Consider the following 23182-nt stretch of genomic DNA (forward strand, 5'->3'; position numbering starts at 1 on the left):
GTGTGTTCAGTTTCGCCTCTTATTTCCAAATCCTTGACATTGACCCAAAGCAGAAACGCGGTTCATCAATGTAAAGCATAAATATTAATAATTCTCGAGGCACATTTTAATTTGTCATTTGCAAAATCAGGTACACAAGTGTGCCATATTCATCAAAATAAATCCGAAACTAGATAGGGTTGCAGTATCTTAAATGATCTAGCAATTTGTTTAGGTATGCAATTCTCTTACATTTGATAAAGATCTTTGGATAAGGTCCATCAAGATTTCAACTTAAGCAGCTAAACAAATAAAAATAATTGAATGTATTATATCTTGATAAATTTGTACATTACTAGAAAAGAATTTGTCAAAACTCAAAACAATTTAGAAGTATACTCCCTGATTTTTGGTTTCACATTAGATGTCTGAATGATAGCTATGTTGTTTTTGTAAAAGAATTACAATCACAATTGAAGGTGAGAAACAAATCCAGGTAATGTAATAAGCAATATGGTATCTCCAAATTCAAAGATCTTCCATCGCCTGTATTCTATAGTTCGTAATTGTTGCTCAATAAAGAAGTCGGTTACCTAAAGCTGCATGAATCGTCCCAGGGATGTAATACACCTGTGAATAGATTGATTTTCGTAACTAGCTTGTTGGAGGAAAATTCACCTTTGCAAAGACGGTATCCCAGGGATAGTGAGTGCTTAAAAGACTGACGTGTATGTCTTTACTTCCATGCTACAGCATCAATATCATCCCTTGCTGACTTGTAGAGCTGAAGCCTCTTAGCCAGCGATTCTCTTCTGGACATGAGTGCAGGATCTTCATCCAACATGGCACTGAGCTGTTCTTTCTGCATATAGATTCGTGGAGTTAGACGAGTAAATCATAAACAAACTGAATTTGAGCATAAGCAAGATCCAATTTTAACTACACAACATATCTTATTTCCGACTTTTCTACTGACAGGTTTGAAACAGATAAAATAAGAATACCTTTTCTAGCAAACAGAGAGCTGGCGTTATAAAAGTCATATTAAAATTCAAAAGTATTTATACTTCCATTAATAAATAACAATATCACATTACCCCAGTGTCGTTAAAGGTGCTCTTACCGGGGCAATGTAGGGGGGCGGGTGTTGATGTACGCAAGTGCACAACCTTGCCATTGTAAGAAACAAGGAGGCTGTTTTCATGAGTTAAGACAGAAAAATACAACTGTATTAGTAGCTCCCAACATTTGCGAGCGGACTTTGACCAGTCCGACTTGGACAGTGGTGAAGTCAGTTTAATTGACCAAATAAGATGCCAATTTACATCAAGTGCTCATTTATTGACACTAAATTTTCCCTTATTGTTTGCTTCAGTAATAAAATTCATCAGCGAATGTTTTCGCATCAAGTCCCAAGCACAGATAAAAGAGTAACGGTTGTGATAGGTTAGTAACAACTAGAAAACATAGTCACATCTTATGTCATGAGCGGAACTGCAATTAGCAGGGGCACAAGACATACAGCGACAAGATGCACTTCCTAACCCGTATTGTTGGGATTAAGGTTTTGGCATTGCTTTTGTTGTTTGCTTCATTAATCCTGAGGGTGTCATTTGTTCTCTCATTTTTGTGACCATTGCTTCTTCTCCCTTTTTGCAACTTATAGTAGTATGACTAGTACCATTGTTCCATATACCATTGTACTAAACAATACTTAGCCCACCAGTCTAAGCAGCATTGTTGGTAGTTTGACTAATTAAAGATTAGGTATCTTATAGCTGGATTCCCCAACAGACTTGTATAGTACAACGAACATATCACTTGTCCAAGAACAAGCATTTCTGATCGAAAGAGTGCAGTTCCAACCCCAATAATTTTCTTTTGAACATCAAGAAAAGAAAAAAAAAACGGAAATTAAGAGAAAAAAGGGCAGGCCGCTCAAAAGGTGGTACGGTCACAACTCACCATTGATACTACCCCCAGTAAGCAAATAAGGTCATCACCAAAACCACCAAGTAATGGTGTTGATGAATAGAATTTATCATATGCAATGTCAAATGTCGCAGATTTTACCTCTCTCTTTCCAATTTGAACATAGAAGTGGTTGAGAAGTGATCTTTTTGCCTCACGGACTTGACAATGAACAACTGCCTTTGGAATAGAATTCTTCAATGTGTCACAAACCATACCAACATAAGCTGAGACATTTGATCCTAGGAAGGGAAGAAAATAAATTAGCGATCATTTAGCATATATAATAAATTACAATAAAAAAAAACCATGGCAACATGCTATGATATTAAGCAAGAAACTTGACCACAACAATGTATCCATATATGGCAGCACCACTGCAAAATAATTAGCATGTTTACCAATTCTCCTGAGATGAATATCAGTATAACGATCAGAATTGGACGCTGCTTGGTTGGCATTATTGCCACTATTCTTCTCTGGTTCAAGCTGAAGTTTTCTGAAAAATTCAACCGTTAGATAACTGGATTCCATCTCTACCAAACGGATGACAGTTTTACGGCTTTCATCACGGAATCTTTCCAGTGCACCATTAGCCGCTGTAGCTATATCATTTTGAAGTGATGGAAATCGCTTCAGCTCCTGTGGCACATTACATATCAAAATAAGAAACTTGGTGCCTGATTACTAAATTTAGCTTCTAACTCGTGATCACCCTGAGCTTGTTCTCGTAAAATCAATACTATTTGATTTCCTCTTCAAAAACAATTGAAAAAGCCAAAAACTAGGCCTGGATTTTGAAAACATTGCATAAAGATTTGAAGGGAAACTTGTAATGAAATACCTCAAAAATTTTTTTTATGAGAAACTATCTTAAAAACTCCTCTATCCCCTAAGATTGTTTCTCGGGGGATGCCACAAAGATCAAGAAAAATGGAAAAGTGACCAAGTGGGTATTTCGGTGAGGTGTTGTAGAAAGAGCCATGTCGTTAATGGCATAATTATAGGTTTTGATGTAGGAATAACAAATAATTGTAAGTTTTGATGGGGTATTATAGGTGGAGTCATGTACAAAAATAATAATGAAGCAAACTCAATGGGACAAAAACTAAATAGTATATGGGACAAATCAGGGATTGAAGGAGTATCATTTATCATTCTCCCATGGCAAGGGAGTTGATAAGTGTTTAGCTACTTATTCTTAACTTTCTTTGCAAACTACGACCTTTCTTACACTTGTCTTTGATATTGCCTTTTATAATATTTTCTTTGCAATATACTATCTTTCATACTATTTCTTTTTTTCAAAATACTATCCCTACCTTTTAAAGTACGTTTTTTGCAAGAGAATACAAGGAGTAGTGTTCACAAAGAAAATCATCAAAGGTAGTATTTCGTAAAGAAATTTATAAACGTAAAGCTCAATTCCAGTCAACTTCTCAAAATATGACGAAGTAAGTCTTTCACATAGAAAATGCTTAAAAGGTAGTTTCTCGCAAGATATATAATACGAGAATTTTTAAAGGTAGCTTTTCACAAGAATTGTGTCATGTCTCAATTGGAGCCTATACCACTTTCCCTAGGTAAGGTCTCGAGTTCAATTATTTGCCCCCTCCGCTTCCCTCAGCCAACCCAATACTCAAAAAAAAAAAGGTAGGTTTTCACAAAAAATATTGACCTAAATCCCAACAAGGAACTTTTTTGATCCAAAATCCTAAACGGAACCAATCTAAACCATTGCTAGCTCTATTTGATTAGTGATTTACGAGATGGGTTACCCATGCCTATGCAAGAATCATGAAAGAAAGTGTACAATTATTATTGCATGTACATGAGTTCTCTAGGAAGAGCATACTCACACAAAATCACACGAACATAAATAAAATAAAGTGTAGATATGTGTGTATCTATATGTATGCATATATATTAAATCGTGTAGTGTGATTATGAAAGGACTTGAGTAATAAATTAAATAATTTTAAAAAGCCACAATAGTTTTCATGACTCAAAACCGTCCTTACATTTTCAGGCAATGTAGACAATGGATATCCAAATTTCAAGGCTGTCGCCTAACAGATAAATATTAGGGCCCAATATTTGGAATATTAGACCATGATTATAGGTATTACTGCATGGTTTCTGTTTTCTTTCTCATTTACACAGTCCCTGTCTTTGTGGGCATAGATATATTTATTCTTAAAAATTTACTCACCACTGTTGCTGCTATTGACTTCCTGACGAGTTCTTTGAGAATTAAGTGCACCTGTAGAGGAAAGTTTTAATAGATATAATAAGACAAAAAATTCTAGCAAAAATTTCTCATGCTAATTTCAAAGCATCAACACGAGTTGATTCAAAAGTGGAAAATGTGGAAAAGGTGGAAAATCACCAACACAAACATTTGGATTCTCTTTCAGTCCTTTATTTTGTTTGCCTTCCTTGAATACCAACGAGGAACTCTAGGTTCATTATTGCTATTGATTTGCAGATCAATATTAAGACACATTAACTTTTAATAAAAAGACCACATTTGTTATTAATGAAAGTAAATTTATTTATGAATCAATAACCATTATCTACTAGAATTCTTCCATTCCCAACACTTCAGTTTCTCAGGTTACATGAAACCAATTAATTGCGCCAATCATCCATTCCTTCAAGTATATACCAAAAAAAAATCCTCTTTTAAAAAAGATAAGATGATAAGTTGAAAATATAAAATTTAGGTTGGTTTTAGACAATTTCAGTGTACAATAAGTAAATTTATACATACAAAATTACTTATCATAAACTCTGAAATTAAATATTTTAGCTACATGTTGATACTAATGGTTGCATGTCTCCTTCTTCACATACTGAAGTCCATTATAGACAAAGAAAATTACCGCATCAACAGTTGCTTCTGCTGGGCCTTTAAAATATCCAAGAGATCCATCAATGAGTCTTCTAATTCCTTGCTCAGGAGCAATTAAATGGGGCTGGTAACCATCAGCTTCTGCTACAACTTTCCGAACATTCGATGTTGAGAGATGACGATCAAGAGGGAGCTTTTTCATAGCAGCTGGAAGTTGGTGGTCAAAAACCCCATAAATGCGATCACCACCAGGTCTCCTGCAATATTATTTGTCTTTAAACTTATGCAGCCAAGATATTTAGTCTAATTGAGATAAAGCAAAGATAGTTCACGGAGAACATGTTCTCTTTATCAGCAGTCACCCTTAATACTAGTAGTGTTCAATACCATGGAAACATCGATTATTGACTAAAACTTGCACTCATGGAACAAAATGTAGGTGTTACATGAAAGGAATTTAACCATGACATGATTTGTGTCATTATAGGTGAGAGTCCATTGTAGATAGCTTAGAAATCACATTCAACGTGGAATATTGACTTCCAATTTGGTACAATTTATCTTTTTAAACAAATAATGATTATTTGTTTCATCTTTATTAATAAATTAACTTCCTATTTCCTTTACATCAGATGTGCCCATCATATGTCATTGCTTTCACATATTGACATGCTACAAATAATATAATTAGTTTTCCTGAGTATTAATCAAAAAGATTAATTTTAAAAAAAAAAGTTATTTAAAAAGAAAGAAAAGGTTCATACAATTCACTATATGAGTTATGACCAACATACAACAACATTCCAATACCTAAATACCATTAAGGGGCTCAAACCTAGGCGTGGTTTGGGGGGTCAAATGTACACAACCTTGCCTTTGTTAGTGATACCAAGAAATTTTTCCGATTGACCCTTGAAAGCAAGCATCATTTGTAATTTCACATATAAAAAAGTGCACATGATTCAATTTATCATTTCCATATAGTCTATTATAATTTGAGATCGAACTAAAAATCTTTGGCCCCCATCGTAATAAGAGGAAACAATCATGGCTATGATAAATTTATAATGAAGTACTAATTGTAATCATAGATAAAGACATATTCATCATATCTTAAATTTCCACAAAGGCCTTGTTCAATTCACTACAAAACACAACACTCAATAATATTAAGTTCTATTCAGGAAAAAAGGTTCAAGTCAGCAAAAATAAGTTCAGTTCAATAATAATCAATAGTGCAAAGAAAAACAAGAGAAAAACCCATTTAAGTTTAATTCAACAATATAAGTTCAATTTGGTAAACAAATTTAGTTCAATAAAACTCAGTTCAACAAAATTAAAATGACCTGAATTGAAGTTTGACATTTATAATTTAATTTATATTGGAACAATTATTTTCATTACCTTCTAGAAAATTAAAATGTTCCTAGTCTTGACTAAGCTATAGTAGAAAAAAGCTTAGCTACGTGAACTCTATTAGGCTAATTGTAAAACGCACCAACTTAAAAACTAGTTAATTCTATGAACGAAATCTATTTGTATAAAAAGAAACGATGTATAACGTATGTAGTTCAAGTTCGCAATGTGGATCCTATCCGAGCCAAAAAAAATTGCAACACTAAATCTTGGTGGCTAAGAATAAAGCAAATGATCAAGATATACTCTCTGAATGTATCGTGAAAAATAACCAAAACTATTGTATGTGACACTGTTTGAATAGAATTGAAGAGTTTACCCTCCATCAAGATGCTCCTTAAACACTCTATCAAATGCACGACACATGTCCAAAATTGTGTACAATTGAGCCTGCATTTTTGTGAAGGATGTATCAGCTATGCAAAGCAGGATTTAAGAGGCATTTAGGTTAAAACTGGACGGTAGATTTACCCCTCCATCGGCTGCAATAGGTCTGCCTATACGGTCCAATTCAGCATTGATTTCATCAATTGTCTTGTTAATAAGGGCAATGATGCTTGGAATCTTCTGTCTGATTACAACCTCCAAATGCTGGTTGAAAAGAATAAGATAATCAGCATCAGGGTTTGCTAGAGTACTACAAATTCAATAAACAAAATTATGGTAACATGATGAAGCATAGTGTGAGCTTCATAATCTGACCTGAGATAAAAGTTTGGCCAGATATTCAGAACCCATTTTGTGAGCTAAATGAGAATATTCTGGGCTATGTTCAAAATATTCCCTCTCCTTCCTACGCGCATTATTTATATCGACATTTTTGTTGATATCAGCTTGTGAACGGTTCACTATACCAACCCAGGGATGTTGCAATCTGTATGCTCTTCCTTCAAGAACCTTTGTATATGAAGCAGAAACTCGTAATCTTTCTATTCCTTAATAGTGTATAGATAATATCAACAAACAATTCACAAAGAGATCTTACATCTAAAGCATTTGTACCCTGATCCATCAGATCAAGTTTTGTCAACACACCAAATGTCCTTTCACCTACAAAGGGACAAGATATTTCATCGCATCAGCATTGGCCAAAAAAATCAATAGTGTCTGGAAAAGTGCCATTGAAGTAATTTTCAGCTAAAAGCAATTAAATAGCACAACAAAATCTAGTATACCTGAAGGATCAACATCTCTCGCAAGCTTTATAGCATCTGAAGTTGCTATATCTTGATTGGCAGGAGAAATAGCAAGTATAATGCAATTTGGCTACAGAGGAGGCAAATAAAATCATGTTATATGGCTATCATAATTTTACACGTAAAGATCTGATAAGTACATCCAACTTGTCCTTGTAAGAGCCTGCATTACCACTTTCTCATAGTCATACATTGAAACCAAACAGAAAATGTCTACCATGACTAGCACGTTAACACGAAAAACAACTTATATTAAACAATGTTTTGATGAATGAGCGGACATGGTTTGAGGGATAGAATTCGAAACGAATATATAAAAAAGGGTTAAGAAGTAGTAAATATTGAGAACAAGATGTAAGAGAATCATTTAAGAAGGTTTGGGCATGTGCAAAGACGGCGTATTTGCGAATCGGTAAGGAAGATAGAATGTTGGAGCTTAAGAGACTTAAAAAGAGAGCGAGGAAAACCGAAGATGCCTTGGATTGGAGTGGAAAAGGATATGAATGACCTAAACTTAGAAATTTAGATGGTAGAAAGTCAAAATAAATGGAATAGAAGAATCCATATGGACGACCATTGGAAATTATATACTGGTTCATGTAACCGACCCAATCATTGTTGTTGTTATTGTTAATCTTCACAATAGAGGTTGGTGTGTGTAAATAACACAAAGACCACCATGACAACTAGCACATGACAGCCTAACCATACCACTCATGAGTCATTACCCATCATGAAGACAGACATAAATAAAACCAAAATTACTTGATAACAGATGGAAGACCCAACCAAGGTCATACTTCAGAGGATAAAGGATAATTGAGGACGACGCAAGTCTTTGACGCTTCTAGAATAGAGTGATGTCAAAACAGATGAACTAAATAAAATGGTTGTTCGATAATCACTACATATCATATTCTTCATGACTACCTAAATTCAAATCTCTTCAACTACTGAATCTTGGCTGCATCAAAAGAGGTAGAAACTAACATAAAAAATTAAAAAAAATTATCCACTTTATTGCTATAATCTCCCAGAGGGCAAAAAAGAGTTATATGATTCTCAACAAATTTTTCTTAGTCAAAGAGATGAAAAGAAGACTTAAGCAACATGTATCACTAGGTCTAGAGCCGACCAGAAACCTTAAAGTCTTTGATCAGCATCTAATTTCCCCAGTTACGATAAGCATCAAGTAAAGTGTACTTTATGTACCTTTTCAACATAACTGCGAACCATGTTCTCAATATCTTGAACAATACTTTCTGATTGTCCCTCTGCAGTAGATCAGATAAGACAAAAAAAAGATTACTAGAAAATATCATTAATGTTATATTATACCAAAGCAATCCACTGTAAATAAATGCATGCATTAGATTTGTGTTTAGTCAAAAAATTACCTACGGCAACTTTTGTGAGTCCCGGAAGATCTATAAGTGTCAAGTTGACAACTGTAAAGGAAAGACAAACAACATCTTAGCATTAACTTTTAAAAGGCAAGACCAGAATGTACAATCATAACTACAATAAACAGGAAACAGTGAAATAGTGAATAGACATCTTTTTGTAATTTGTATTTGGAAAACAATCCAAGTAAAAGACATATTCTCTACTCAGTTATTTTAATTGTATGGTGAAGCATGCCAAGACCCTACAGGATAAAATCAAGGCATCAAGCTGCTAAATTCACCATAGGATCTTATTTGATGTTTATCCAGAGATTGATTTCATGATACTTATTCTGTCTTATAATACAAGCAACATTTTTAAATTTTGACATACTTTGATCATAAATGTTTCCCGATATATATTCAAAACATTATTGTGAGGTGTATTGCTAGATTTGCCTTAACTGATATTTTCAAGGCATTTAGTTTTCATAATTGTTACTTGTTAATAATGCATAATCAAAGACATCAATGGTCAAATGCGTGCATAGGAAGTCAAACATAGTGAGTATTTAATATGGAAACCTACAAAATTGATTGTAGTCTTTCTATAATAAAGCATAATCATTTTTCACTAGGACGAGAAAAGTGAAGTCCATAATATTTCTGATTTATTCGACTTTCAAGAAACAGCAAACCACAGATTGTAATATTTAATATTATTCAACAACTAAATCAAGAATGAAAGTCTGAAAGACATGTCTACAATATGACAAGCACAAAGACCATTTTTTGTTACTTTCTATCTTCATTATGACAATCAACATTAATTTTGAGATTCCATTTTATACCGATGACAATGACTGCTATTTAGGAAAATTTCATAAAATTGGTAAGTATTCCAGAGATATAACTCCAATATGAAAATTCAAAAAAAAGAAGGTCCATTAAGATCAAAAATCATTGCAAAAGTAATATCATGAATTTCCATTGTACTTCAAACATGTTAAGCTAGATCACAAAATTCAGCATTTTTTGTTTAATGTACAATTCAAATTTTTAGTACTTGAGAAAGGTTAATGGGTGGTTCAGTTTAAAGCTATCCCATCTCCCATGAATTAAATCTTAGATCATGGGATCAAACCTTGTTTAGGGGGTTTAGGGTACGTTGTACTCGGAGCCTCATGAGGAAGTAGGTCTTGCAAAAGATTTTTAAAAGCTATCATACTATAACAAAATAGAAAATGAACTAAAGAAACTACTATATCATAGAGCTTAAGTAAAGCAACTACTAGTCAATAGTCAGCATGCTGAATTATGGGGAAAACAGAATCAATGCATACCATGTGGTGAATAAATGCTTAAATGGATAGGGATATTAGAAATTTGCTTTGTCTTTCCCGTGATACGATCAGTTTCATCTGCTATTTCTTTGCGGACAGCAGCTGCAAAGGAAAATTACAGTTTAGAGTAACATCCATAAGCAAAAAGGCACGAGACGAGAAAACCTCTATCAAAGTCTCCTAATAAAAAACTTGCCAATAACATAGAGCCTCTTATACGCACGGTCTATTGAACATACAGTGAAAACTGATGGGACATAACAATCAAGCCGAGGGTAGTACTCAATCTTTAGAAACTAAAAAAATTTACATATCTAATAAGGTGTTTTTGATCCTAGTATCAGTGTAAATGTAAGAGAGCGATGCAGAGCATTATGAGATATGAAACTTAATTACGACAAAATCATTCTACACAAGTCCATTACCAAGAATATAAGCAGTCAGAGTCAGCAAACTATGCAGCCCTTCTATAACCCTATCCCACTAGCTTATCTATTGCCAAAAGAACAAATTTTGCCACAGAACCCCCAGAAGACAAAAGACATTTGTACCTGATAAAAAGGTGATCCATCTTATCAATCATGTCAGATGTAGCTGAGGTATGAGATTTTAGAGTAAAGTGTTTTCGAGTAGAATCATTAGACGGCTGATGCAAAACATCATACCTACAATATAATTGATCTTCCCTGTCAATCATAGGTTAATCTAATTGTTGAGAGCTTTCCCTTTTTCACCCTTATGACAATGGTTTCATTCTCACCACCTATACGGAGGATTAATTCCCTTCCCTCCTATACGGAGGATTAATTCCCTTCCCTTAACTTAACTGTAGTCGGTAGGGATTCTCTAGCCTATCCCTGAATACAAAGAATTCCTCAAACACTCAACATTCCAAAAAAAGATTTTCCAAGACAAGTTTCTGTTCTTCCAGAAGATCACGTTTGTTATTTGAATTTCAATAAGTACAAAGTGAAAAAGTTGGTATTCTAAACTTAGAAACAAGCTTAGAAGTTTAAAGAAAAGCAATCAGCAGAAAGTAAGTAGAAGTCAATAATTTGGTAATTCTTATCATATGATCAGTTCTAAATAATCTAATTCAATAGAGCATTCTTGTCTCATTCAAACTCTTACAAAACCTCTATAGTTTACATATAAAGTCAAGTAGCATTATAAACTAAAGCAACTTTTTAAAATTTTAGAGGTAAATATTATCATCTTGTATCATCCTTAATCATTGACAAATAGAGAACAATAACAGTATCTCATTAAGTATCTAATAAACTCAACAACTAATATCACAATAACCACCAGGAACCAGCCACGCAGCAACATATACATCATCTAATAAAACTATATTCGATATGCAGATCAGGAAAAAACTAAAGTCAATCGAACTTGTGGTTGATTTCATAAAATAACAATGAAAAATGATCAGAAAGACAGAAGTTTCTAACCGAAATCAGAAAACTTTCTCTTCGGTGCATGAAGAAACTCCGCATATTCACTCCCACCATCGATCTTGTGTAGTTGCAATACAAGCGGCCGCCGTGTAACAATTCCTACAAATCCAAAAAAACAATCAGCATTATAATCCGAATCAATGAATTGAATCTAACATTAGATCCTTATAATCAATGCGAAAAAGATGTAATCAGTACCGGATCCACGAGGAAGAAAATCTCTTCCAACAATGCTTTCCAGAACAGATGATTTTCCAGAACTCTGAAATTTCAATTTAAAAAATTCGGAATCGATCAAACAATGTACCTTATACAAATTTAATTTTAATCAACATTATTGATTTAGAGCAATAAAAATGAGAATCGGAAAGATGAGAGACCTGACCACCGACGACAGCAACAGAAGGAAGAGCTTCCCAAAGAGAAAGACCTTCACCACCATGATCACCAAGAACAGTACATGCTCTTTGGATTTTGTTAACTAATCCAATCAAGCTCTCCATTGTCGCCATATCTGATCTGAATCAGGAATAGATAGTTTCGTGATCGCGAAAGTGTTGAGTTTGTTCAGGGTTTAGAGTGAGAATGCAGATTAAGGGGAGAAAGAGAAATGGAGAAGGGGATTGGCGAGCGAATCTGATGGAAATTGGGGAGATTCACGCAGAAGAATAAGAGAAAAAAAAAAGATGGGAAATTCTGAAGTGAGAACAAGGAATGAATTGCTATTTGTCCTCTGCCTTTCTCATTAAGTAATTGCTGGTTTAATACAAAACTCAATATCAAAATTACAGCAAAAGAATAAGAGAATATTAAAATTACGAGTAATTAGCCTAGAATAATTCTATTAACAATATTATACCATAAATACAAGATTTAGTGCTAATAAGTGATAAATTCCTATGTCCTCTTTAAGTTGAAATAGTGTCCGTTATGAATCGATTAAGTTTCATTCAAATTTATATTTGGACACTTAAGTTTGTTTTAGTATAGACTTAATGTGAGATCGATTTAGGAATAATCAAGAATAAGTTGTGGTCAAGCATAATGGGTTAGATTAGTGGTTAAGATTTTGACATGTATCACAGTGGTATGGATTTGATTTTAACCATCTATATAATAGTTAATCTCTTGAAAAACCATCTATTTGAGATATATGTATTTCATTCTCAGTCCATTAAAAATTAATGTCGTATTCTTAATGTTTACTTACATTATTTTTAAATATTTATTGTATCTTTAATGCCTATTTTTAATATCTTAAATGTCTAATTACATCATTTTTAATGCCTAATTAACTTATAATATTTTAAAAAATATATAATGGACCGACCCAATTAGAGATGGTCTCTCATAAGAATTTATATCTATAAAAATGATTGATTTTCATTTTCCTCCTTACCTAACAAAAGTTTCTAGCACTTCAATTTTTTTTAAAAAAAAGTAATAATTAAGTATCGGGTCTTATCTCAGTTGGAACATGTACTATTTTGTAAAGTAAGGTCATAGATTCGATTCGATTCTCCATTCTCTCCACTTTCCTAAGCCTATCCAATTTGAAAAAAGAACCAAGCATGGTCGATTTAATACCAAATTGATGAAATCGAGTCTCAAATAAGTTGGAGAGCAAGTACCCATATTTCAGAAAAGGTCATGGGTTCGATTCTCACCTAAGTCTCTCATTCTCTCGACTTATCCTATAATAAAAAATATTATATTCGATATAAGGTTTGCCGGCAAAATTCACTAATTTTAAAGAGATTAATTTGCAAACAAAAGCCTTCAAATTAGGGGCTTTTGCAAATTACAACCTCAATTTTTTTAAGTTACAAGTTACAACCACCAATCCACCAACTTACACTAACTTGCGTATTCAGGCCAATTTACTGAATTTTGTCAAAATGACCTACTAATGGTCATTGACCAACCTTAATGACCTTTGGCTTTCTTACTATATGATTTTTTTTTTATAAAAAAAAGACGAAACCCTCCGACCACCCTTTACACTACCCCAACCCTCCCACCATCCCTCAGAATGGTCATATGTCTGAGATCCTATTGAATTCGTTTCAAATTCGTCCTAATTTTCAACGTTAAAATTTAATTTTTTTAGATCAAACAAATTTGAATCCAGATCTCAGAAAAATAAATAGATCTGAGTCTGGATCTAAAGTCATTAAATTTGGACCCAAAACCAATCCAAACACTCTCTTTAAAAATAATTCGATCATATAAAAGCACAAAAAATTAGTCCACGCAAGATAAAACCAACAAAAAAGACTAGCATACGTTGACACATTCTATACCACAATTAACCAATCCAGCCAACCACATCTCAAAGCCACTAGAACAATGAAAATACACCTCAAATCCTTCTATGCTCGATCATGAAGGGATCACTAGCACAATCCTATACGAACTATGTCCGATTTATCATCATAATGTTACACTTACACGTCCTATGTCTAGCAACGACAACGAGCCTGCACCCAATAATCTTAGTTCCTGGAAGTGGAGGGAACCAACTCGAAGCACGGCTGACGACTAATTACAAGCCGTCGAGCCTAATATGCAGGGTGTACCCAGGACCCTTCCATAAGGACAAGGACGGTTGGTACCGTATTTGGTTCGACGCAAGTGTACTACTTGCGCCGTATACCAAATGTTTTGCGGAAAGAATGATGTTATATTATGATTCTAATTCAGATGACTACTTAAATGCTCCTGGTGTTGAGACTAGAGTTCCTCATTTTGGGTCTACTCAATCCCTTTTGTACCTTGATCCTAATCTCAAGTGAGTTTTTCATCTTTTGTTAACTATGTTGTTTGTTTTTGTTAGAGGCGTGTAAAAAATAAACCCGACGATCCGATAATTATCCGACCTTGTAATCGAATACTCGTGGACACCGACCCAAAATTTACTTGATGACGTGAATGAACGCCTCTAATTTTTATATTTGATAGAATAATGCTGAGTAGATAACTTAATCAAAAGTTTAAATTAATAATTGTAGTTTAAAATATATGATACATCATCGTATTCAACCTAAATGTTCCATTGCACAGTTGTTAGTGTGCTATTTCTTATATTATCTTTAATTTTGCATAATTAAAAGTTATAATAAGTTGATATTAATAATCCTTGTACTGAAACGAATCAAACAAGATCTCACATAACTATATTATAATTTAGAAATTAAAAGTACAATACAACTTATTAAGAGTGATTGATAAATAATCATTTAGCTTAAAATCATGAATGCAACCTGTATCCTCTTCATACTTGATGCTATAACCACTTGAAATAATAAGGGGTAAAAGATTTTAGAATGAATGTAGCACGTGTCATTTTCATACATGTTGCTAAACATTCCACTTAACTAATAAGAGGTGGAAGATTCAAACTTGTGGCTTGAAAGTATGTTAATAATCTATCACGTCTCCTTAAACAAGAGTTTTTTAAGCTTCAAAGTATAAATGTAGCACGTGTCATCTTCATTAATAGTGCTAAATATCCCACTTGAATTAATAAGGGGGTGAGCTAGTAAGATTCAAACCTATGGCTTTCCGTTAAGTTGGTATTCGATACTATATATATATATACATATCTTGGGGCCTGAACCATCAAGTTAAATTTTTGGTTGAATTGGTTTTTTGATAGACCCAGTTAAACTTTTGGTTGAGTTGGTTTCTTGACAGATCCCGCAAATTTAGCTACTTATTTGCTGCTCTTGCTAATGTGTTGTTGGCATGAACAGGCTAATATCAGGATATTTGGCACCATTAGTGAAATCTTTAGAAGAAATTGGATACAAAGAAGGCAAAACTCTGTTTGGAGCACCCTATGATTTTCGCTATGGCTTAGCCCCAGAAGGGCACCCATCAAAAATAGGTACCAAGTACCTTAAAGACCTCAAAGATCTCATTGAAAGAGCTAGTTCTTCAAATGGTGGAAAACCAGTAATACTTTTATCTCACAGCTTAGGAGGCTTATATGCCCACCAATTACTCATACGCAACGCCAAATCTTGGCGTGAAAAATTCATCAAACATTTCATCGCATTGTCGACACCATGGGCCGGAACAGTCCAAGAGATGCTCACATTTGCATCAGGGTACACTCTAGGGGTGCCCTTAGTAAAGCCCTTACTAGTAAGGGAAGAACAAAGAAGTTCTGAAAGTAACCTTTGGCTTATGCCATGTCCTAGGATATTTGGGAATGTTACCGCTTTAGTGACCACACCATATACCAACTATACATCACATGACATTCCCAAGTTTCTTAAGGACATTGGTTTTCCACAAGGGGTACACCCTTACAAAACTCGGGTTTTGCCTTTAGTCGAGAAACTAAAGGCACCCGAGGTACCTATAACCTGCATAATTGGCAGCGGAATTGATACACCTGAAACTTTGTTTTACGATTATAAGGGTTTTGATAAGCAACCTTCTATAAAATGGGGTGATGGGGATGGAACAGTGAATTTGTTGAGCTTATTAGCAATTCAATCTGAGTGGATGAATGAGAAGAATCAATCAATTGAGATGATTAATATTAAAGGGGTTTCTCATACCGATGTATTAAGTCATAAGAAAGTGCTTGATCAGATTTTAAGGGTGATTTCTGATATTCATAGTTATGGTCTTAAGTTGGATGGTTCATTTGAGGAGCAACAAACAAGAATAGTAAGCAATATGTAGAGATTATTGCCGCTAGTGGCAGATTCAATATTTTAACGATAAGGATTTTCAAAATCGACTATGATAATTAGAGGAATACAAAGAATAAATTGCTATGTAACAACATAATGGATTGCACGATAAGGATTCTTAAAATCGACTATGATAATTAGAGGAACACGAAAAAGACGTTTATGTAATTGCTATGTAATAAGATAATGGGTAGGTATGAGACGGTTGAGTTCATATATCCATTATCTACTTCATGCACACTAATTAGAATCGATAGAACTTTTTATACTTATATCTAATTTTTTCCAACAAATTCATTTTCATACTCGATTTAACCACGTTCAAAACAATGTAATCAATAAATTTTTTTTATTACTTGTAAACAGTAGAACAAAATGAGTTGTTTTTTACAGCAACAAATGTCTACTTTAGAAAATTAAAAAGAAAACTCGATATGCATAACTAAAATTCCACTTGTTAAAACCCCATAAATGTTGTATTTGTATGCTTAGATGCATAATTATACATTTTAATAAAATTACACATGTCAATCTCACAAGCAATCTTAATTAAAGAAATTAAATTAATTAAACTAAATATATATATATTTATAATCAATTTAAAATATGAAAAAAATTTAAATTGATTTATATTAGCAAAAAATTAAAAAATTTGATCATAATTTTTGTATAGTTAGATTCCTTTTTTCGTAGGATTTGTTCTTAAAAGACATGGAAATCTTTTGTGTTTGTACAATTTGAGAGTAAATTATGTAAATTTTGGTTAATCTCGATTTAATATAATAATTAGGTTCACTTCAAAAAAAAAAGGTAAATTTTTATTGTGGACATTTATTTTTGTAAATAGTTTAAATTAGGTAAATTTTTTATATTTGAAATGCAACGATTTATTTGAATTGGATACATATTTAAAACTGAACAATATATCAAAAAATTATGTTAATTATTATAAAATGCTAGAGGATGATTCTTTCCCTAAATTCTTATTTTTAACAAACTGAACACATAAATTTATGTTGTTGATGGAGAGAGTTATAGAGTGTAACACATGAGATTGCACTGATGAGATCGGATCGAAATGTAAAGGAGAAGCTCAGAAAATGGGTATTTTTTTGTTTTAGAATAGTAGTTTCATGTGTATTTGTATTTTGCATTAAAAATTAATAAGAATCAAAAACAATCATTATTGTTGTTTGACACTATTTGTTTAATTAATTTAAATGTATTAAATGTTACATTTGATTATTATTATATACGTCGATACTAAGAAATTTTATATATATCGGTACTAAAAAATTCGTGCAATGCACGAATTTTTATACTAATAATATTATGTTGTACAGTTTATCAAATGTAACTTCAATGAAATAAATGAGTTTTTTTTAAATTATGCATTGCGATGAGGAAATAAATCACACATAAATAACATACTTATAATATATAATGTAAAGCACTTTAACTATAAGAGAGATAACTTCAAAGATAGAAAAAATAAAATATATAAAAAATAACGGATAAAAAACTTAAAAAATCTAAAAACAGATAACATTCAATAATATATTTACTACCATACATTTCCTTGACAGGTGACTAAATAACTAGCTTATCAAGCAATATTTTTAACTGGTTAAATCAATCAATATCCGTTTATAGTCAACTTTTCAAAGATAATTAGTGTTGTGAAAGTATGGGACCTCACAAAGTCACAAACAAGAACACCACATCAATTGAGATAAGCATATGGTAAAACTCAAAAGTAAGACCCACAAGCAAAGCTAGTACACTGCCTAAAGTCAGAATGAAGATGGGTCACATATTGTGAAGTCATCATTATTACCAGAAAGACCAAGATGGAAAAAAAATCAAATGTTTAAAGTGATTACATAAAGAAAATAATGAAATTATATTTAATACTACAAGTCATAAATTATGCAAATAGAAGCGGACCAGAATTCTAACTATCAAGGGTCATAGTATTAGTCATTTTACATTTACAAAGTAATTTTTGGTTACTTTTAATTTCTATATTGTATTATTATTAGCCCAATGCAATAAATAGCTTATACCTAAAGTGAAATTTGAAAAATATATCCAAATTCACCCTTGTTAACGATGAAACTAACAAAGATTCTTCCCGTCCCCCACATATACCTGTGATCCAATGCTTACTAGTTTCTTTGTTCTATCCCAACAAGTTTATGCAACTTTTTTATTCCGAGTAGCTTAAAGGATCTCTACATGTAAATAGGAGACAGTTAATCTTTTTGAAAATCGGTAAAAATTGAACCTTATCACAACTCACAAGAATGAAAAGAAAAACTCTCAACCATTTAACTAATCCATACAATTAACACTCGACCCACATAGAGCCGTCATCCCTAAGATTGAATAGGCTTGGAGTAAAACATTAATTAAGGGCCTCTAGTTAATTAAATATACTATTATAGGCCTCTAACTATTATAGGCCCCTCTTGCCATCTTATAAGGTTAGCCTTAGACTTAGAGGTGTTCAAAACAGACCTGATACCACGATATTTACCCGATTTTATAACTGAACCCGACTCGACCCAACTTTAAAATAATTTTTAAAATAATGTAAAAATCAATGTAGACACAAGACCTGATTTTGAACCTATTTAAAGCACTAGACCCAAAATCAACTCCATCACCCAAATAAATATCTCTACTTACACCCAGATAAATAAAAAGTAAGACCCACTGGCTAGCAACATGCTGCCTTAGGTGAGAGTGAAAACACTCAAAACAGGTCTCATACTGTGAAGTCATCATTACCAGAAAGAACAACTCCATTTTCAAGTTGAGAGTGATTAGAGAAAGTCATCCAACTCCACCATTGAATTCTTCCTTTTGGGCTTCCACTCCTACCCATTCCTGAAAACAATGTAATCATTTCTGATTGGTGACAAACTTACAAAGTCATCATACACCTTCCTATATTGAGATTAAAGATATTCATGTAAATCTTAGACCATTCCATTACGACTTCCCTGCTTTTAGTGGAAGCCTTCCATCATCATCCCCTTGCTCATTATCCAACATAGCACATAACATGCCTATTATAGAAGCTTTCACTTAAAAGGTACAAGCGTTTATTTAGGTCATTATGTCAATTTCGAATTAAGGGTTTTGGGTCAGTTCTTAATCGGGTTTTGCGTTCATATTGATTTTTACATAATTATAAATCTGTTATTACGTCGGGTCAAATCGAATTCGGTTATAAAGTCGGATGAATATAGAATCGCCGGATCTATTTTGGACACCTTTATCACGAAATTTCAAAAGTCGAAAAACAAATTATTTGTTAGTTAAACATATAAAAAATATATATGATATTATGTCATTATCTAACCTAGTTATTTTATTGAACTCATTATAGTATGAACTATAGATTTTTGGGTAATTCTACTAAATTATAATTTAACTTTAACTAGTCATTATAATATAATCCAACAAAGTAAACATGATATTTTCACATTATACTTGATGATGCAAATTTTTGGGTAATTCTACTAAATTATGAATTAAAACTCAAATTTTAACAAGAATAGATAGCCACGTCTTCCTATTCCTTTCCCCTTACTATCCCTCTCCTTCATTAGAAGATCCAAAATCAGACGATTAGCAACACTAAACTCAGTAAGACTATCTAAAATGTTTATTCTTGAAAAATAAGATTGAAACATCTCTCATTCAACATGAACCAACCAAATATTATCTCGGTTCAGAAATACTTACAACTCAGTATGACATATTATGTGGGAAAGTATCGTTATCAGTTGCAAATAGAATGGAACAAAGAAAGTAAGACTATCTTTACAAATCTAACCTCCAATGAAGAGATTTCTATGTAAGTCAAACTACCTTTTTCATCACCACTCACACAAACTAAGAACCTCAACCATCCAACAACAGTTCAAAAGCATCAATCTTTGCCATTCCAATGCTTCACCAGAATCACCCTCCATAATGTGCAATACTCGAATCTGCAACAAAATGGCTTAAAGATAGCTCAAACCGACTATAATTCGCTTTTTGAGGAGATTAGCAAATCACATTAGACTGAACCGAATCAATCGGCAAAGTGCAAAGAGTGGTTCCATGTTGCTCGACTCAGAAGACTATGGTGCAACAAACCATCTACCAATTACATAAAAGTAGCAAAAAAAATCCATGGAATGAGATCTCTCTTTTTATACACATTCCTTTAGAGACCTCATTCCACTTGCCCGTTTGATAATCATTCCACTTGCCCGTTTGATAATCAGTACTAAATAGTGAAAATGGGAATAGTTTGTAGTTAAATTTTCATGATATATATCATGTCATTCCCATGCTTTGTACCGTGGATGAGAATAAACATGACCATTAAACTTGTCAACAGATATTTCTACTAAATTTGCACTAACTTTCCATTACTATTTCCACCATTTAGTACCGACTACCAAAAAGGCCTTAAAAGTTCTTCTTAACAATAAATCTTCAACAAATTTGCTTTTTGTTGAAGATATAGGAGAACTAGTAAGTGTGTAAGACTTGATATATCCAACAAAAGAATTTTACTACCAAACATTTACTTTCATTGCAATGTTCTTGTAAGCTTACACTTAGAAATAAAAATTGTAGCAGTATAATTTAAACTACATAATTTCAACAATTCAGCTGATTGTTGCTTCAAAGTTGGGTTGCAACCACTCTGGATTACAAGCAGAAGTTTGGCTGCTAACCCAGCTTCGACTGCGACAGGCGCACACTCTTCAGGCGATAACTTACAAACCGCGAACAATATAGACAACGACAATTGAGTACAATTCTCTGAAACTCTCATCAACAACTTAACCAAATTCGGGATTGTATGCACGCATTCTTTTAACGCGACTCTTCCTTCTCGAAGATTACCCAAGTTATCTAATATCGAGAGTGCTAATTCCAAGCACTCGGCATTCAAACTAGGCAAAAGATCAACCAATTGCGGAACAGCCCCAATGCTAACAATCGAACATCGAACACATTCATGGGTGCTAATCATTTTGAGCAATGAAAGCCCCGGTTGAACACCATTCAAGTTGTTTCGCTTATCCTTAACTAATTTCAACAACCCGACCAAAAGGCTTAAACTCGACACCAATTTAGGGTCGAAATCGTTTGTATCCATTAAAGTTTGGATCAATCTAGTACAATTAAGTTTAGTTTCTATAGAACCCTCATTCAACATATCAACCATTAAAGAGATCTTAGCTGGTTGAGTCAAGTTAGACTTAGACTCAGAATCAAGGCTTAAATTCACAAGAATCCCAACTACTTCAGACCCAACAGCATGGGAAGTGAAAGGACCAAGCAAAGAGGTTAAAACAGTAAACCCACCATTATCAACCATAGTTTTCTTAGCAGAAAAATGATTACCCACAACTAATCTAAGCTCTTTTAGAGCTTGAATCCTAATTTGACCCTTAACTTTCTTTAAATTTTCCAAAATCTCCAAAACCCTACCTTGAACATCCTCAGACCTCTTCTTCATAGCCTTATACTTAGAACAAAACCAACTATAAATCAATTGTTGAAGGGTTTTATTTGGGGTAATTGAATCATCCCAAAGCTCTTGCATTGTAGTAGGACAAGTTAAATGACCTAAAGAAAGCCATTTCATGATATTCAACCTCTCATAAGTTTGTCCTGTACAAAGGGTAACTGGATCTTGCATTGGGTCTAATGAAATGGGACAAATGAAAACATTTGGTACTTCTATGGAGTCTAATTCTTCCACCATTTTTTTAAGATCTAATTTCTCATCAAAGCTTGAAAACCCACCTTCTTCTACACACCCACCACCTAAAACCCCATCTTTCACAGCAGTTTCTAGATCTAAAACCTGCCCACCACTACCCAAATCCACCTTATTTGGCTGGTACATAGGCATTTTACAAAGAGATATAAAAAACCCAGAAACAAAATAGTTTAGAATACAAAATTTAATGATTATTTTCAACCAAAACAAAGGGAAAAAAGGGGGAAAAATGGTTAAGTAGCTTTCATTTTCCAACTTTTATAAAAATTTAGTCTTTATCACTCATTCAATGACAATAACAAGCAACAATACCTATCAAAGGAGACATCTTTTTGGTGCTTTTTGGTCAAAAGGTACTCTTCTTCTTCTTCATTTACTCGATTTTCATCATCATCTTTATCATTATTAACCCTTTAATTATTTTCTCATCAACAACAACCCAAAAAAAGAAGAAGTTCCCTTTTTTTGCTGATAATTTTCTTTGATCTGATTGTTGAGGATAAGTGGGATAGATTTATGGAGAAGAAATTGGGTAATCGGGAAAAACCCTAATTAATCTTAGATCTTGAATAGAAGAAAGAGTAAGGAGAATCTTTGACTGAAAATGGCAGCGAGGAGAGAGAAAATAGTGAAATGTAAGTGAGTGATTAAGTGAGTGAGTGAGCGAGAATAAAGATGAAATACCCAAGAGTTAATTTTTGGAAATGGAGCTAATTTTTGGTTATTTGTGTTTTTATTATTTTTTTGGAAAGTGGAATACTTACTAACTTATTTTTGTGACAGATTTTGAACATATAATTTTAAATAGTCTAATAGATTTATGATCGGACTATTTGGCTAATATATAAGATACATCTGAATTACACCCTCTTATATGATAATTTGTGATATTAATCTAATGACAAACCTTAAGATGAGCGTTAATAAAAATATATCTGAAAGTAAATTAAGAAAAGAATAAAAAATAAAAGAGTATAATATATTTTTATATTGATTTGACAATAAAATCTAAATTTTATATTTTATTAGATAATACAATTAATATTTATATAATTAAAATTTAGAA

The 23182-nt window shown here is 33.0% G+C and overlaps 3 protein-coding genes across 4 annotated transcripts; 1 reads left to right on the forward strand and 2 right to left on the reverse strand.

Moving 5' to 3' along the window:
- Positions 1-18: 18 nt before the first annotated feature.
- LOC130810189 (phragmoplastin DRP1C) lies at positions 19-12355 on the reverse strand. 2 transcript variants are annotated; one of them, XR_009040999.1, is made up of 17 exons: positions 11985-12355; positions 11803-11866; positions 11599-11703; positions 10145-10246; positions 8814-8864; positions 8629-8690; positions 7396-7486; positions 7206-7270; positions 6923-7117; positions 6692-6811; positions 6540-6610; positions 4836-5061; positions 4163-4213; positions 2352-2592; positions 2053-2192; positions 658-841; positions 19-578 (listed from the first exon to the last, which is right to left on the reverse strand). XR_009040999.1 is itself a non-coding variant. In XM_057676163.1 (16 exons), exons 1-16 carry the CDS (start codon positions 12114-12116, stop codon positions 716-718), a joined length of 1842 nt encoding a protein of 613 aa, XP_057532146.1. In that variant the 5' UTR covers positions 12117-12355; the 3' UTR covers positions 19-715. The 2 variants fall into 2 exon arrangements, 1 of the variants encoding a protein (XP_057532146.1); XM_057676163.1 differs by having other exon boundaries at positions 19-841.
- A 1443-nt stretch (positions 12356-13798) lies between these two features.
- Positions 13799-16606, forward strand: LOC130811076 (lecithin-cholesterol acyltransferase-like 1). The gene is made up of 2 exons (XM_057677234.1): positions 13799-14395; positions 15360-16606. The coding sequence occupies exons 1-2, from the start codon at positions 13989-13991 to the stop codon at positions 16300-16302; spliced, it is 1350 nt and encodes a 449-aa protein (XP_057533217.1). The 5' UTR covers positions 13799-13988; the 3' UTR covers positions 16303-16606.
- A 3705-nt stretch (positions 16607-20311) lies between these two features.
- On the reverse strand, positions 20312-22434 carry LOC130811058 (U-box domain-containing protein 30-like). Its single transcript, XM_057677215.1, has one exon. The coding sequence runs from the start codon at positions 22246-22248 to the stop codon at positions 20911-20913; it is 1338 nt and encodes a 445-aa protein (XP_057533198.1). The 5' UTR covers positions 22249-22434; the 3' UTR covers positions 20312-20910.
- Between the last annotated feature and the right edge of the window lie 748 nt (positions 22435-23182).

The sequence above is a fragment of the Amaranthus tricolor genome, chromosome 4 (assembly GCF_026212465.1).
Source record: "Amaranthus tricolor cultivar Red isolate AtriRed21 chromosome 4, ASM2621246v1, whole genome shotgun sequence".
Lineage (NCBI taxonomy): Eukaryota > Viridiplantae > Streptophyta > Magnoliopsida > Caryophyllales > Amaranthaceae > Amaranthus > Amaranthus tricolor.

Excerpts from the sequence above, each read along its gene's own strand:
- LOC130810189 (XM_057676163.1), bottom strand. The coding sequence starts at position 12,116 with ATGGCGACAATGGAGAGCTTGATTGGATTAGTTAACAAAATCCAAAGA. Across the intron at positions 11,704-11,802 it reads TTTTCTTCCTCGTGGATCCG|GAATTGTTACACGGCGGCCG; the intron begins GTACTGATTACA and ends TTGGATTTGTAG. Across the intron at positions 7,271-7,395 it reads GAGAGATGTTGATCCTTCAG|GTGAAAGGACATTTGGTGTG; the intron begins GTATACTAGATT and ends GTCCCTTTGTAG.
- LOC130811076 (XM_057677234.1), top strand. The coding sequence starts at position 13,989 with ATGAAGGGATCACTAGCACAATCCTATACGAACTATGTCCGATTTATC. Across the intron at positions 14,396-15,359 it reads TACCTTGATCCTAATCTCAA|GCTAATATCAGGATATTTGG; the intron begins GTGAGTTTTTCA and ends TGGCATGAACAG.
- LOC130811058 (XM_057677215.1), bottom strand. The coding sequence starts at position 22,248 with ATGCCTATGTACCAGCCAAATAAGGTGGATTTGGGTAGTGGTGGGCAG.